Genomic DNA, 18,181 nt, shown 5'->3' with positions numbered 1-18,181 from the left:
TATGACTTATGACTTAATTTCACATTTATCACATTTATCTTGATAAGATATAGATATATGGCTTCAAGGTAAGGTGATACGGAGTGTAGTAAATCTATACTTAGCTTTACATACTCAGGATGTTGCAATAGTTAATATTCGGGCTACCATGTTTTTGTACGTGATATTTCTCTGCTCGATATTCTAACGTTGAGCCCTTGCACAAAGCAGGAGCTTCCGTTCCCAGTGTGGGACTCCTTTGTGAGATTCATTCTGATGGGCGGCAGCCTTCTTCCTTTCATTAGTCTTCTTCATTTCATTAGTCTTCTGTTGGGCATCACTCATTCAGAGGTAGGACACAAGTTATTGATAATCCAGAGGCACTGCCCCAGAGGTCTAGGGCCTACGCTAATGAGGAGCCAACTTTACCATGTGTCTCCAAGCTTACACAAGCTTAACTTCCCCGTAACTCCTTTAAGTATGTGGTCTTGGCGGAAAGCCGAGGCTTAGCATAGGCAATTAAGAATCCATATTCATGAGAGGTTTGCACAATGCTTGCACCATGCAACATGGCACATGCACAACGCAATCCTCTATGACCGATTCATGAAGCCACGCTCAGCCACTTTGTGTGGCTCTGAGTGTCTTCATGAATCTGGAGTAACACAGTGCAACGCACATTGCTGTGATGCCTCACTCTGCCCTGAGTAGGCATTCCATGGACCTTGCGGTGGGTGTTCCGATGCAACTCCCATTCATTTTGACGCATTCCCAGGTTTACAAGGACTTTTAAACCTGAGAATGCTCCAAATTGAACGCCTTCCCAGGGAAGGCATAACGAGGAGAAATATCTTTATTCCTCCTTGGTTTTTCCTCATTCTATGTGGGCTGCATTCCATCGCACACATTAAAAGAGGAAAAAGACTCTCAGGATTGTTTTTGTGCAGGAAGTCACCCCTGCCTGTGCTGACACTAGGCAGCCAAAATGGTTCCATCACAGGGGAAGAGGACAGGAATGCACCATAGTGGATACATACGGTCCATTGCTGCCCTCTCCCTGTGATGCAGGGCAGTGCAGCAACATGACTTGTTGCGCTGCCCAGTGCCACAATTTTCATAGACATGCCCCTAGGTTGTAAATTCTTCACAATACATATCTGAGCTTCAGCAGAGGCTGTGTTACAAGTAGAGTCACCATGAGAGAAGTCAGGAGGTGCAGGGACAACATAAGAGTGTCATATCTCATTGAACACACAACTGAAGTGGAGGGAAGGAGCTAAGGGAGGATGTAAACAGAAGTATTCACTGAATTTAAGAGTCGAGGTGAAGTGGTGCAGGTATTGTCCCAGAGTGAATGCGAAATCACCGACTTAATCGAATCAGCAGATAACTTTAAAAAACTGAAAATAAGTTATTTTTAAAAGAAATTATGGATTGAGAGTTCTAGACACTCCGAAGGTCACATGTCTAATTTACTGGTCTTTCTTCTCAGATTATTCTGCTGTTTGATGCCTTCGATCTCCAATCATCTCCAAACTGCACCTCTGACTATCTCACAATTTACGATGGCAACAATGAGACAGCCCCAGTCTTACTCAGCAAAGCATGTGGGACAAGACAGCTCCAGCCATTCACCTCTTCCGGAAATGAGATGTTGCTGGAGTTTGTGATGGACAGCTCTATCACAGCCAATGGATTCAAGGGCTTCTACAGCAGTGGTACGGTCCTTGGTGTCAGGCTGCTCTCATACAGGGAGGAGGAATGTAGAGGTGTCTTACAGCAATGGTATGGTCTTTAGTGTCGGGACACTCTGCTTCAGTGGAGGGTAGTCGCAAAGGCCTCTTATAGCAATGGTATGGTCCTTAGTGTCGGGACACTCTCCTTCAGTGGAGGGTAGTCGCAAATGCCTCTTATAGCAATGCTATGGTCCTTGGTGTTGGGTGCTTTCAGTAAAGGGAGGGAGGTCGACAAGGCCTCCTATGGCAATTGTATGGCCCTTGTTGTCGGGATGCTCCTAGGCAGTGGTGGGAGGTCGCAAAGGCCTCCCACAGCAAAGGTACAGTCCTTGATGGCGGGGCGGTCTCTGTAATGGGAGGGAGGAAGCAATGAGTTTACAGCAATATGAAGGTCCTTTGTGTCAGAGCACTCTCAGTCAAGGGAGTGAATTTTAAGGCCTTCTTCCATACCAGCAATGGTATGGCCCTTGGTTTTGGGTCTTTTCAGACAGAGGAGGTGGGATGGCAAGGTCTCCTCCAGCTATGGTGAGGCTTTTGGTGTCAGGCCACTCTCGGTTAAGGGAGTGGGTTGTAAAGGCCTCTTACAGCAATGGTACGGTCCTTGGTATCAAGCCGCTCTGAGACAGAGGAGGTGGGACGTCAAGGCTTCCTACTGCAATGGTATGGTCCTTGGTGATGGGGCTCTATAAGTCAGGGGAGGAAGGCCGCAAAGTCCATCTACAGCAATAGTACGGTGCTTCCTGTCAGCGTGCTCTCAGAAAGGGAGTGGGTTGTAAAGGCCTCCTACAGCAATGGTTTGGCCCTTAGTGTCAGGTGCACTCAGACAGAGGAGGTGGGAGGGCTATGGCTCTTACAGCATTGGTACAGTCCTCAGTGTTGGTCGCTGTCAGTTGGGGAGGGCGGTCGCAAAGGCATCCTACGGCAATGGGATGGTCCTTGGTGTTGGGGCACTCTCGATCAGGAGAGGAAGATCGTAAAGACCTCCTCCATCAATGCTACAGTCCCTGCTGTCAGGACACTCTCAGGCGGGAGAGAGAGGACGCAAAGGCCTCCTTCAGCAATGGGAGAGAGAGGACGCAAAGGCCTCTTCTTGGGACCCAGTGAGCTCTGCCCCAAGGATCTCTTGGCATGTTGGCATAAGGTTTACTGCAGAAAGTACTTGTTTCTCTGAATCAATAGAGGTCTAACCATGGAATACAAGGAGATTTAGTGGGCCCAGTACACTGACATAATCCCCTTGAGTCTGGGTAAGGGGGTGGGGTGGTACAAGGATTAGTAGTGTTTTGTTTCTGATCTCTTGGCCTGTGGAATCTTGCCCACTGATGATCGGGGGTTGGCAAAGCTCACACTGTGCACAAAATATATGGGCACACAAACAGTAAGTGACGTGGGAGAATACAAACAAGGATCTCTGATAGTGGGGGTCCTCTAGATGCAGAACAGCTCCCTTGACATGAGCTCTATTATTCCCTATCCTGGCTGAAAATGTTTACTCTCTGACTGGGACCCCATGACATTTCGCAGCTGGTTCCCAGATGTGCACTAATATCTTCAATTACTTGCCAAGGACCACTATTTTGGGGACACGTGAGCTGAGGTACAAACAACGTGCAGGGGGCCTCAGGCGGAACCTTACTCTTGGCTCCAATTTGGCACACAGTTGTTGTTGAAGGGCTGAAGCTGAGCGGTTCTTTGGTTTGTGCGTGGGGACATTGCAAACTTGTGTCCAGAACTCTATGCTGCAGAGTACTTAAGATGATGTGTTCCTTTATTTGACAGTAAATTGTGGCGGCACGTTCACCAGCTCTGCTGGCACCGTCTCATCCCCCTACTACCCCAATGTTTACCATCCCAGGATGAACTGTGGTTTCTACCTCGTGGCTCCAGCTGAATACAAGGTAAGTGCCACAGCTACACAATGTACTGACAATAAAAACGCAATAAGAACACACGCAAGGTAGGCCCTGGAATTATGAAGTTCCTCTTAGGGGTCTGCCTTTGACGGCGGTATGGATCATGATTTTCCAGAACAGAGAATCAAAGCCATGTTAAAAAAATTCCTAGCTTGCCATTCCACTCAGGTGATCATATGTCACTTCTGGGTGATGAAGGTGTCTAGGCACTGAACTGTGTATATATAAGAGCTCTAGAACCCCCTGCTGGTGGGACAGTGATGCTAAATAAGGGCCAGAACATACTTCTGCTTCCTTATGTCACACTGCCTCCTGCTGGTAGAACAGTGATGGTAAATAAGGGCCAACACATACTTCTCCTTCCTTATGTCGCACTGCGCCCTACTGGTATGGTAGTAATGGTAAATAGGGGCCAACACATACTTCGTCTTCCTTATGTCCCACTGCACCCTACTGGTAAGGTAGTAATGGTAAATAGGGGCCAACACATACTTCTGCTTCCTTATGTCATACTGCCTCCTGGTGGCAGGACAGTAATAGTAAATAGGAGCCACTGCAAACATCTTCCATTGTCTCATACTGCCCCCTACTGGCATGATAGAGGTGGTCAGTAACAACTGTCACATAGTTTTCTTCCTCATGGTACACTGTCTCCTGCTGGCATGACAGAGGTATCATTTAAGGGCTAACACATACTTCTTTTACACCCTGCAGGTCTCATTGACATTCACATTGTTTGCTGTTGAATCTCATCCAAAATGTGTCTATGACTCCTTGTCTATTTTCGATGGTGCCAAGACCACCTCCCCGCTTATTGGTAAATACTGCGGATCCAGCCTAGTCCCACCAGTGACATCCACCGGGAGCTCCCTTCTGCTCCAGTTCCATAGTGATGAGGCAGTGAATATGACGGGATTCCAGGCCACCTACACCTTTGGTAAGTTTATCTACGGTAAAGTGATCCACTGGCGATTATAACTGACACTCATTAGAGAGGTGTTTATTCTTATCTGAGAAGAAGTGTCAGAAGGCCTGTGTTGCACCAAGGCATTTGCTCTAGTTTACTGTTCATGGGGTTAGCCTGTATCCTCTGGATGCTGAGCCTGCTTAGAGATGCTAAGTTCTCTGTCAAGATAAAAGGTATACAAAGACCACTAAATAGCTCTGTAGTCCACCCATTAACCACAGGGATCAATGAAAGATATTCATACAAACTGTACATGGAATGGATGTAAGGGTGTGTCCCTTGTGCATTGGAAGGCCGAACCACTCAAATTTCAGTCAATACTCAAAGTTCTAACACCTGATACCTTACATTGCATAGGTCCTCCTTGACTATCGCATCTGATGTCAATAAGTGCAGGATTGTGCAATTCAGATCTGAGAACAAGACTCAATAAATAGGGGGGTAGGGGCAGAAAAACTATAATATGCAAGTGTAAATTGACGTTAAATATTCAACATTCAATATCAGCATGTGCAGGATTGCCCAAGTCTGACCTATGAGCACCACAAGGTAATTGAATGAGATTGGTATGGTAGCAGCAGAAAAGGAATAACAAACATGTACACGTTTACTTTATAAAAAACAAAATTCTTGAATTCCTGAGAGCTCTGAAATATTTTCTACTTACTCCTGAAGTCAGTGCGTGGGGTTAATATACACTTTCAAACAGGGCTGTGGCCACTGTTGGACCCTTTCACATCTCCAGGTGATGCCCATAACAAATCTCTCTAGTGCCAATTAATAAAGAGCCTCATCTCCCACAGTCTAATTTGGTAGTAGTGACATGTGTGGAAGTGCACTAGTGCCAGTTAATAAATTGCCTCATCTCCCACATCTAACCCTGGTTAGTCGTGACATGTGTTACGCGCACTAGTTCCAGTTAATAGCCTCATCTTCCATAGTCTAATTTAGTAGTAGTGACATGTATCGAAGGACACAAGTGCCAATTAATAAATAGATTCATCCTGCCATTGTAATATGGAGTACAAAGGGGACCTGCATTTTAGCGAGGGGGAGTCATGTTGTAAATTAGTGGGGTACTGCCCTGGGGAACTCTTAGTTCCCCCTCTTAATGGAGGTGAACAGCTGCTGTTTGACTGCTGGTGCAGCCTCCACTGACAGGAAGCCACCGGTCACTGGTCTCTGCCTTTGATGCATCAATTAACCCACTGGGCCTTATCCAAACGAAAGCAGCTCAGCATGGCACCGCTAGCAATTTGGCTGCGCCGCACTGAGTCACTTTCAAAGCACAGGGATGCATCATATTTATAATAATATGTTGCATCTCTGTGCTTTCCACTACACTGGCGCACAATAGGCTGCCATGCACTAGCGCAGGCACCTTTGCTGTCTGTGTGCAGGGGCGTAACACAGGCCCCCGCAGCTCACGCATTGCGGAGGGAGGGTGGGGGGGGCGAGGTTCAGAGGGGCCCCTCAGAGCACACCACACAGTACAGTAATTTACAGCATGATCCATTTCATGCACCATGATAGGACATAGTTTAAAACAGTCTCCTCAAATAAATGAAATGCTGCGTGCACCGTGCGCAGCGCACGCACACAGCTTAGTGGTCTTCAACCTCGGGGTTGGGCAGGGGCTGAACTGGAAGGTTCATGCGCAGTGTAACAGCACTTGAGGCGGCAGGCTGGTGGGTCCTGAGCACTGAAGCGGTGAGTGAAGCCATATTTAAAATTGCGGTCCTAGGGCCATATTATCAAGCCCCAGCGATAATTATGGCTAAGCGCACTTCGCGCTAGGAGAATTATCGCCGGTTAGCGTGGATTTTATCACTGAGATAGCGTGCTATTAGCAACGCTGATCTCAGAAGTGATAAAAATCCTCGTGCTAACTGCCAAATGAGAGATTAACACCAGGAGGTCACATACCTTTGCCATTTCGCCATCGGGCGAGCCGTGAGGGAAACGGCAGCAGCGCTTCTCTGAACCAGACGCCGGGAGGCACACGCAGGGTCGGAACCACACTCCCCAGCAGCCTCTGGAGCTGCAGCGCGCCCGTGACGCGCCAGGAGCGCTCGGAGGCGCTAGAAAAAGCCTGACCCCCGGGAGCCAAGGGGGAACACCAGGAGGTCACATACCTTTGCCATTTTGCCATCGGGCGAGCCGTGAGGGAAACGGCAGCAGCGCTTCTCTGAACCAGACGCCGGGAGGCACACGCAGGGTCGGAATCACACTCCCCAGCAGCCTCTGGGGCGGCAGCGCGCCCGCGACGTGCCAGGAACGCCCGGTGGCGCTAGAAAAAGCCTGATCCCCGTGAGCCAAGGGGGAACACCAGGAGGTCACATACCTTTGCTATTTCACCATCGGGCGAGCAGTGAGGGAAACAGCAGCAGCGCTTCTCTGAACCAGACGCCGGGAGGCACACGCAGGGTCGGAATCACACTCCCCAGCAGCCTCTGGGGCGGCAGCGCGCCCGCGACGTGCCAGGAGCGCCCGGTGGCGCTAGAAAAAGCCTGATCCCCGGGAGCCAAGGGGGAACACCAGGAGGTCACATACCTTTGCCATTTCGCCATCGGGCGAGCCGTGAGGGAAACGGCAGCAGCGCTTCTCTGAACCAGACGCCGGGAGGCACACGCAGGGTAGGAACCACACTCCCCAGCAGCCTCTGGGGCGGCAGCGCGCCCGTGACGCGCCAGGAGCGCCCGGAGGCGCTAGAAAAAGCCTGACACCCCTCTCCCCCCACGAGACGCGCGCGGGAGCGACCGGGACAAGGGCGGGCCCTCTGTGGCCCTCAGTGGCACGAAGAGGACGGGACGGGGCTATCCCCCTAACATCTGCCCCGTAAGGTACTTTTACTCTAGTTTATGTGTTTTGGACTGCAAAAGACACACTCTGCATGAGAAACGTGTGCCACAGACTGACTTTGACTTTGTCCCATATTGCAGTTGGGTGTACCTGCATGCTGGTCCACAATTATCTTATTGTGTCAATTGAGTGGTAATCCTGTTCTCTCACTCGCCCTAGCTTTTACATACTTGTTTTGTCATTGTACATTACTACTATTTTGTACACCAAACGTTAGCTTCTATTTCATCTGGTCAAGTATACGCATCCATCATCATGTCTTCAAGGGGCAGTCGCAGCAAAACAGCTGCAGCGGGGGCGGTTCAGTAATCGGCCCCATATATAATTTCATCACTAAGGCCAATGATGCCATAAATCAAGGTATCTCACTCTTATAGCGCAGGGTCTCCCAAGATCTGGCCCACGCTAAACGCTCTTCCCTTGGCCTTATTGCTGCTGCCACTACACCCGTTCAGGTCTTGCCAAACAATATTAGACCCTTAGCAAATATCTGTGCTGAGATCCATACTATACCAAGTGAGGTTAATTTATCAGCCTCTATTCCTCTGATAGACTCAGATACAGATATTAGCATGGACTTGGAGAAGACCCCAGATCTACTTATCAACCCCACCCCAGAAGAGATACCTGTCGACAATACAAGACAATTAAGAGGTAGACGTGAGGGGGCCATCCAAAAACATAAGGCATATGTATCAAAGCCCCGGTCTATAAAGGCTAGGAAACATGGCCCGACTAAAAGGAAAAACGGGAAAGGATCCAACCCCAACCCTAACCAAAATATAACCCGAGCTACAGACATTACAAAGGAGACTGACAGTGAGATCGAGCATCAGGGCAGAATGTCAGTTAACAATGATACTATCAATGATAACTCTGAAAGTGCCAATGACCGTATGCTAGAAAGGCTTGCTGAATTACTGAGTATTTATTTATCGCCGATTGAGAGTAGGCTTACTCGAATCGAAAGGCAATTAGCCGATCTGAGTATTCCTATTAAGAATCACATAAAGAACGCGCTGTAAATGGTGCAACAAACCCTAGTTTAAATAAAACAGTTGCCACCAAACCCAATACCCCACAAGCACTAACCACAAACATTAATGTTATACCTAAAGTTCCATCAGCTACATCAGTAACATCGAAAGGTCCATCCATTAGCCAGCCAATAGTTACCCTCAGTTCTAACAACACCGTTCTGGATAAAAGGACGGACCAGAATATTAAAAAAACAAATGTGACCACTAATGGCCAACCTGAGAATTCCGCTAGCAGTTCCTCTGTTGCACAACCACCACAAAAAACATCCAAGCAAGTTCCCTCTCGTATCAATCTTCCACCAGAATGTGGAGCATATGTGCTGGTGCTGGTAAATGTTACCAAATTACGGAAGGACCACAATGAAACTTATTCATCTCTTAAAAACAAAACCCTCCACTGGTTAATTGCAAATTGCAATTTTCCCATAGTTGGGGCAAGGGAGATCATTAACATTCAGCGAGTAGGTTGGATAGGCCCACTCAGGAAAAAGTTTGAGGGTGACTGTGTTACCATAAGTTTTAAAAACCCAGAATGGGCGGAAAAAACACTTGCCAGCGCCCCATCACCCTCTCCCTGGGAATTCAACACCACACTCCTCCCATTAGGTTATTTTTATAGGCATTTGATACCTCCTGAACAGACTATGGCTAGTCATCCTGTAATCCCTTATCAAGACATGAATTTTGGAGCGAGGATTAAATCACCGCTTTTTATCCAGAATCAGAAGCCCTTTGTAAATCACATGAATAGCCACAATTTGCGGAACCAGCCACTAATGTCAATTCCCGCCCCTCACTTTCCTCACTATCCACAGTTCCCAGCCATGCACCAACAAAATTATAGAAAAAGGTCTTATCCAGCTCCTGATCCCTATCAGTTCACACCAACAACATTCAACATTCCAACCTACAATCGTTTTGAATATTTTTCCAATTTAGATGATCAGGACTGACTGGGAACAGCAGACAACAATGAAACACATGTACATGGACAGGCTGCAACTATTACATTGGAGGGATCTCCGGTTCTAGATGCAGTTTGTCGTGACCTGATTGATCTTACAGTAATCACGCCTACCAACAGCATTTTGCCCATTTTGCCCACCTCAAATAAGCCAATTCATCACAAAATTAGGAATACTGGGAATCGATTGGGTAAATGTTGTAATGCCTATGGTCTATCGATTTTAAGTTGGAATGTTGCAGGGCTGGAAGCTAAGTTGTTGGACCCAGCATGGATTGAGGTGATAAATGATGTGGATATCCTTATGTTTCAAGAAACATGGGCTGTGGGGAATTTGCATATTGAGGGCTACCACTGTTTCAGCTTAACATCACCCAAACCTAGATTTGGTCGAGCAGTGGGTGGCCTATTCATAGGGATTAGAATTCTGGCAGGAGGTAAAATCAGAGATTTGCAGATTGATAACTCTGACAAACCCAACACACAAATTCTCGAATACAAGTTAAAGTCAAAGACCTTGATCTATTTAATTAATTTTTATAATAATGATTTTCATTGTGTACCGAACAAAAATTTTTTGGCTTTATCAAAGGTCTTAAGTATGCTTGAATGTTCCTCAGTAGTAGACACTAACATTGGTATTCTAATAGGGGGCGATTTTAATGTGAAATTAACAAAGAACTATGGGTTTGATGTTCCCATTTGCTCTGACTCAACAGATCGCAGGGGATTAGAATTGTCTAAAATACTAACTAAATTTAACCTTGCTGACGCTATGAGGAAAGGGCATAATACGAATTTCCCCCATGTTCCCACGTTTATCAGTGGGAATAGTAGTTCTACTATTGATTATGTATTTACATCACCATTCTTAACTGATCGCATAGCAAATACTTCTGTGGTGCAAACTTCCTTTAGTGACCATAATCCTTTGTTGGTGATTTTAAATTTTGTATCTAGCCCAATTTACATGAATTTAAACGGGGTAAGGGATATCACACCCTCAATTGACGGTCTTCGATTGAAATGGAGAGGAGTTGATTGTGGGGCTATTCTAGATAGCGTTACAAACGTCATACCCACATTTGATAAAATCTTGCTTGTCTCCCACTGGTAACAATGAGAAACTAATAACAGATTTTGAAACATTATGTCATACCATCAAAACTCTTCTGTCAGTCCCACTCCCCAAAGAATGCAAAGAGCCTAGGTGGTTTGACTCGTCTTGCTCCTTGGCTAACAGAGAGTTAAGAAAGGTACTCTCTGCCAAACCAAGGTGCAGAGTTGCTGTGCAAGCCGCCAGGAAAAACTATAAAGATAAAATATCGGCTAGGAAGGCTAATTTATTGTCCGATCACTGGAACTCCCTGATTATTAGTGCGAATTTGGGTGGCAGGGGTCCATTTAGGTCCGCTGTCCGAAAAACGAGGGAAATGGGTAAAGAGCTCACCCAAATAAGCTGCAATATAACTAGTGCAGCGTGGGAGAGCCATTTCTCCAAAATATATGAAGCCCCTCCTGAAGAGCTTGATGAGCATTTTCTCCACAAATCAGATCAATTGGATGGTCTAAAGATCTTAGACCACAAAGTCAAAAAAGCCATAAGGGAAAGTCTAGGAAATAAAGCACCCGGACAAGATGGTCTCCCTATTGATATTAATAAACACAATGTTGACTTGTGGACACCTATATTTCTTAACATCTTTAATAGTCTTCCACAAGTAGCCATGCCATCTACTTGGGCCACTAGTATCATTGTCCCAATTTATAAAAAGGGAGACAGGACAGATCCAGCAAACTACCGCCCAATCTCCCTTTTGGACAGTACCCTAAAAGTCCTTGGACGCATAATTTACAATAGGGTATTGGAATGGGCAATGGATACTGACTTCCTGGACCCATGCCAGATGGGGTTCAGGAGCGGGGTAGGAACAGTGGAGCAATGTTTAAATCTGAAGTTGATAATTGATAAATATTGCATTGCCCGCTCATCCCCTACCTATCTCGCTTTCATGGATCTTTCATCCGCTTTTGATCTCGTAAATAGATCTAAGTTGTGGTCAATTCTTGCATCTAATGGTCTTGATGATACTCTCGTTAGATTTCTAGCCTATCTCCATACTGACCTGAAAGCACGGGTACGTATTGGAATGGGTGGAGAGGTCTCGGGAGCCATCAAGATAGGAAGGGGGGTGAGACAGGGGTGCGTTTTAGCACCCCTGTTGTTCATCATTTACATTAATGGCTTATCCAATTGCCTGAAAAAAGCTACACCAGATGTCCCAATGATTTTAGGAAATCCTTTACCCGAGCTTTTATACGCAGACGATGCGGTGCTTATGGCTAGGACTCCAAATGCCCTTCGTCTGCTGGTACACAGCTTTGTAAAATTCATGGAGGGTCTGGACCTAAAGGTAAATTTAAAAAAATCTTTTATTATGTCCTGTGGCCCGGGTAAAAGGAAGCTAAACACAATTCGAATAGGCTCAGACAAATTGGAATCTGTCCCTAACTTTCCTTACTTAGGGTTGGTTTTCGCGGCGAACAGCTCTTGGAGTGGGCATTTGGCCCACGCCACTAGCAAGTTCTCGAAAGCCAACAATTCCGTGTTGAGCCTCCCTCGCCCAAAGAAAATTGGTGCCACTAAGGCTATTTTAAAGATTTTTAAATTGCAGTGCTCACCTGTTGCCATGTATGGAGCAGAGGTGTGGGGGTTGGGAAGCAGTACATGTATCCAAAGAGAGGAAAACCGCTTTTGTAGAAAATTGCTGGGCGCCCCGATCTCCTCATCTGATTTCATCTGTCATAAAGAACTAAATCTTCCATTTATAAGTGATTTTATCAGAGCCAGACCGGCTCTTTTCTGGATCAGGATCTGGAGAAATGAAGCTGCTGTTCTCACACAAAATATTATCAAGGACTACCTAAATTGTGAACACGGCATGAAAATTCCCTGGCTTACAGAAGTTTTTAAATCACTTAATGACATTGACAGAGGTACCTTGTTTATTGACCCAATGTTAATTGAACCAAAGGACAAGGTGGAGGTTCAAAAAGCACTCTATGCACTTTACAGAAATGGTCGCTTGGAAAGAGAATCCCAGAAATCAAGTGTTACGAAATATATTGGAAATGGACTGTGTGGGCAAACCCTCCCGCCATATCTCTCCCTCCCTATGTCCAGTTGGGAGAGAGCTTTATTATTCCGATTGAGGGCGGGAACTGTTAAATTCTTATTGTCATTTCCTTTGGGGTATCGACACAGTGCTGATCTCACCCCATGTCCCTGTGATGGAATGAGTACTCAAGATGATTTGCACTTCTTGTTTTTCTGTAAATTTTATATGAGATTCATCAAATGGCTTTTAACCCCCTATTTTAAAAAATACAGACCACTCACCCTCAAGGATTCATATATAATGCTGCTTACTTTGGACACTGAAGAATTGACTTTTCGCACCAGCACTTTCTTAAGAATGGCTATACGAGCACGTAAGACGATGGAAAACCCCTGATATCAGTAATTCTCGATAACAGGTGTCACCTTGCACTTTGTATATAATGTAATGAAATTAAATTTATTGTACTGTACAAAATTCTGTGACGTTCCTTTGCACAAAAACTTTTTTCTATCTGTTTGTATGTATCTTATTTTAATGAATTGTTGCTGTAATCGGTATTTTTATGGATTTTATGAAATTCGAATAAAGGTCTTTTGAACTTGAGAGATTATCGCTGGAAAACCAATGAAAATCTCTTGAAGTTTTGCGTTAGCCTGATGATAGGGGCTCACAGACTTAGCCATGATATCCACCTTCCATAGGATATCATGGCTAAGTCAGGAAAATACCAGGTGTAAAAAAAGCAGCGCTAACCGCGGTTAGCTCAGCTTTTTTTATCACTAATAGGGTTAGTGATATCCTTGATAATAGGAGAAATGTCGCTTAACAACATTTCTCCTATTATTTTTCTCAGGAATGCCCCCTTTGCATCTCATTAGAGATGCAAGGGGAAGCGTAGAGAAAAAGGGTACGAACATGCGAATTTGCTTGTTAGCACCTTGTTGCTGATAAGGAGATAATTTTATCAGGGGCGGTGGGTGAGATTTTAAAGTGGTGGGGCGCAAACTAATTAGCATACAGCACCGTAGCGAGCGAGCGCAGCGAGCGAGGCCAAACCCCAAAAGGGGGGTTTGGGGGGATTACCCCCCCTTCCCCCAAGAAAATTTTGAAAAAAAAGAAGAAAAATTATGCATTTTCAAGCAAATTTGAGAAAGCAGGAAGGTCAATAAAGCAATTGTGAAATTGCAGTTATTACATTAATAGATGGCATAACATAGGTAGCTGCTTATTCAGTATTACCACAGAGCTTCATACATTCTGTCCTATTATGCTCAGGTGCTGATTCAGACTATAAGACTTTCATGGAAATCTCAGCTCTAAGAGTAGAAGAAGTTGCACAGCAGTGTAATGGTTGCCAGGCTCGTTCCGCAGGAGTGTCAGGAACTTGAAGAAAAGTCCACAGTCTTCCCCTACGGCCTTCCGACTCTATTAGACTCTAGAGTAACGAATGGCACGCAAGGGGAAAACAGGGAAACAAAACAAGGAAAGGCGGGGGAAGAAAAACAGTCTTACAACATACTGAATATTAGACTCTAGAGTAACGAATGGCAAGCAAAGGGAAAACAGGGAAACAAAACAAGGAAAGGCGGGGGAAGAAAAACAGTCTTACAATATACTGAATATAAAAGAGGCAGCGCAATGCGCTGTTACCGTGATTCTGGCTGAGCTGAGCTTTGTACACACACTTCACATAAGTCCACGCAAGAACCCCAAATATAAATGGTATAAAGGTTTTCGCAATTTGCCAAGGGGAAAGGTTTGATAGGCAACACAGGCAACGAATCGTTCGCCCTGCGGGAGACAGGTCCGGCCAGTGAACCAAGGTGAGCAAATCTGTGTAGTCTCCAAATAGAACAAACACTACAAAACTTTTAAAAACAGAGATAACAATGCATTTCTTACCTCAATCAGAATTTTTTGTATTCAACAAACAAGTAGCAGCATTCACTTTTTGTAAATGAAATCTGCACGTCTTTCTTTCAGTGTAGCAAACTTGTCAATTACTTTCATGTTGAAGTCCGGTATCTTTTGGACTAGCTTGCTCTCTACAGATAGCATCGCCAAAGCATTTAGACTTTCCTCTAGCATGGTGTTCCTGAGGAATGTCTTTATGCGCTTTAAGGCTGAAAAACATCGTTCAGCTTCTACTGTTGTCTTTGGAGTCGTAATCACAATTTTTAGTAAAGTCACTGTCTCTGTAAGTGAGTTTTCCATATGCAGTTTATGAATTAAACTCAGCAAAGTCAAGGCGCTTTTGGCCTTCCGGTGCACAGGCATTCTGTAGAGTACAGTTAACTCAGTTCTCAGCTGCTCTTTTTTGAGCATAGGATATGCTTCCACAGCCTGATTCAGAGCACGCTCAGGGAAGGATTCATTATATTGTGCAAACTCTTTACTTTGCAATAAAGTTGCACTCACCAAATGTTTTGTGAATGAAAAACGTTCTTTTGCCTGCACAATTACAATGTCACATACCTCCTTTCCAATTCGAACCAGAGAGGTGATGTTTTGTCTGCGGTTTGCAAAAATAGAATGCTCCGGCAGTTTGCTCTCTAAATCGTCAACCCCATCTCTCACTTTCATAATCTGTTGTACAAATGCAGATGTATTGGCTTTCACAGAGACAGTATCTAGGTCTTTTTTTTGATCGTATAACACATCAACAAGAATCATTATGTCATGAAATAAAAACAGTAAGAACTGAAACTCTTTGTCTTGAAACTGAACTCAGATAAAACAGAAGTCCTCATCTTAGGTAAATCCCCCTCTGCATGGGACGACTCCTGGTGGCCGGAAGCCCTCGGAAAAGCACCCATCCCGACAGACCACGCACGGAACCTTGGCGTCATCCTGGATTCTTCACTCTCAATGAACAGACAAGTCAGCGCCGTATCCTCTTCCTGCTTTAACATTCTTCGCATGCTCAGAAAAACATTTCGCTGGATCCCCTCCGAAACAAGGAAAACAGTCACCCACGCCCTAGTCACGAGCCGACTGGACTACGGAAACACCCTCTACGCAGGTACCACCGCTAAACTCCAGAAGAAACTACAACGAATCCAAAACGCCTCAGCCAGGCTCATATTAGACATCCCACGCAACGAACACATCTCTGGTCACCTTAAAGACCTCCACTGGCTACCCGTCAATAAGAGGATCACTTTCCGACTGCTTACCCACGCACACAAATCACTCTACGACATCGGACCAGATTGCCTCAACTCTCGACTGTCCTTCTACACCCCCTCCCGCCAACTTCGCTCCTCCAGCCAAGCCTTCGCCACTGTACCTCGCATCAACAAGACCACCATGGGAGGCAGATCCTTTTCATACCTGGCCGCCAAAACATGGAACTCACTCCCCGCTTACCTTCGCCTCACCCAGAATCACCTAGCGTTCAGAAAGCAGCTTAAAACGTGGATATTTGACAAATAATCCTCCTCCCCTTCCTAAGCGCCTTGAAACCCTCTGGGTATGTAGTGCGCTATACAAATTTTATGACTTGACTTGACTTGACGTCTTGTAGTGTTCTAATGAAGCCATGGGCTTCACTCTGACTTGTGTGATCAAAGTCTGCTCTGGATGCTATGGCGACAAAACATTTCTCAAGGCCCTCACTCTGTTCAAAGATTAAGTTGACTGTACGAATGTGAAAGTTCCAACGAGTTGAGGATCCCCTTGGTACGCTTTTGTCCACAATCTCATGAAGGGCTTCTGTTCTTTTGGGGGAACGTGTGAAGAATGCTGCTATGCCTCCGATATCCTGAAAGAAAACTCGTGTCTCTCTGATCTTTGATACCGCCTGTTGCATAATAAGATTGAGTTGGTGGGCCTAACAGTGCACAAAATGAGCATTAGGGTACACATCCGAATTCGTTTCTGTACTCCACTAAGGCTTCCACTCATTACGGACGCACCAACATAACTTTGTGCGATAAGTTTTTGTTTTTGAGGCAGGTCCGGGAAAATTAAGTCCAGTTGACACAGTATTGCTTCAGTGATGGTTGCTGCACTAGAGTCACTGAAATGCGTGAAGCCATAAAATCTTTCCACAACGTTTCTGTCACTGTCAAGGTACCGAAACACTTACACGGACTGTGTTTGAGTGGACACATCAGTGGTGTCATCAGCCTGAATAGCCACAAAGTCTGTGTTTTGCAACTCTTGCACAATATGGCTTCTTATAACTTCGAGCATACAGTCAAGGAGTTCATTTTGTATTGTATTAGAGGTGCCCTTAAAGACTGTAGCACATGCTAAATGTCTTTCCAAATCCTGGTATATGGTTGACATTAAATCCACTAGGCCTCGGAAGATCCCAGGTTTTGAGGAAGTTTCTGATTCGTCATGGCCTCGCAATGCCAGTTCGAAAGCACCACAGAAACTAATGCAATCAATGATCTGGGATAGATTTTGTCTGTTCTTATCAACAGCTTCATTGTGTTTTTGAATGGATTTGCGATACGCATCATTTATCTGCTGCTCAATTGGTGCGTCTTCCCCCAACATTCCCAGTCTTGTCAGGTTTTCCAGATGATTTCTTGTGAGCGCATGCTTCTTTATTTTTTCTGCGATGTGCTTCAGGTCGACCATTCCTTGCCGTGTCCAAGAAAAGCCACCGCCAAACAGCAAGCAGGGGAAGCAGAACAGAGAATTTCCTATAGGGCACCCTGTAAACCAATCAGCTTTTGTGTACCAGGCATTTGAGAATGTACGTTTTGACATTTTTCCTCTGTCCTGGGTAGTTTGCTGTAGGTTTATTTCATGCTGATGAGGTCCTAATTGTTTTATCTGTAGTTTTTGTTCAAGTGGCCGTGACTGGAATGACTTTGTAATCAGCTCTATATATATATTAAAGAAACCTGTCAATAATCAAAGTACAACGTATAAGGTGCAGTGCAATAATATCAAATTTCAGTATAAATACATTATACATATATCTTGTGGATTATCCTAATACATCTCAAATGACTGCTAAAAATAGAGCCGTACTCGCTCCTGCCTCTTTGTGCCATAGTGGTTGCTGGAGGCACTGAAAGAGACACTGCTTCAGGGCCTGGAGAGTGACCAGATACATAGCCCTAACTCCCATGTAAAAATATATATAGCATCAGTTTCCTTACCTTTAACACTGGTGTTTGCTGGGTTGTAGCCGGGGTGGGGTGAGAGAGCCGCAAAGGAGGTTAGGGTCCTCTTGTTGTTTGCTGATAAACCTGTCAATATTCAAAGTACAACGTATACGGTGGAGTGCAATAATATGACATTTCAGTTCAAATACAAATACATCTCCAACAGCTCCCCTTCCCACAAAATGACTGCTAAAATACAGCCGTACTGCCTCCTGCCTCTCTGTGCCATAGTGGTTGCTGGAGGCACTGAAAGAGACACTGCTTCAGGGCCTGGAGAGTGACCAGATACATAGCCCTAACTCCCATGTAAAAAAAATATTTAGCATCAGTTTCCTTACCTTTAACACTGGTCACGGGTGTTTGCTGGGTTGTAGCTGCGGTCGGGTGAGAGAGCAGCAAAGGAGGTTATGGTCCTCTTGTTGTTCGCTGATAAACCTGTCAATAATCAAAGTACAACGTATAAGGTGGA

At 45.3% G+C, this 18,181-nt stretch overlaps 1 protein-coding gene across 2 annotated transcripts in view; it reads left to right on the top strand.

The window, feature by feature from the left end:
* The window catches only part of LOC147729335 (embryonic protein UVS.2-like), a 222,306-nt gene that overhangs the window by 180,646 nt on the left and 23,479 nt on the right, over nt 1-18,181 (top strand). For both annotated transcript variants that reach the window (XM_086959621.1, XM_086959620.1), the window contains exons 10-12: nt 1,472-1,697; nt 3,495-3,613; nt 4,343-4,565. In XM_086959621.1, coding sequence (XP_086815747.1) covers nt 1,472-1,697; nt 3,495-3,613; nt 4,343-4,565 — 568 coding nt within the window. The remainder of the gene's footprint in view (nt 1-1,471; nt 1,698-3,494; nt 3,614-4,342; nt 4,566-18,181) is intronic.

Source organism: Lissotriton vulgaris, chromosome 2_2, assembly GCF_964263255.1.
Source record: "Lissotriton vulgaris chromosome 2_2, aLisVul1.2, whole genome shotgun sequence".
NCBI classification, from domain to species: domain Eukaryota; kingdom Metazoa; phylum Chordata; class Amphibia; order Caudata; family Salamandridae; genus Lissotriton; species Lissotriton vulgaris.
Note: the sequence above shows the minus strand (reverse complement) of the source record. Positions and strands in the feature narration are given on the sequence as shown.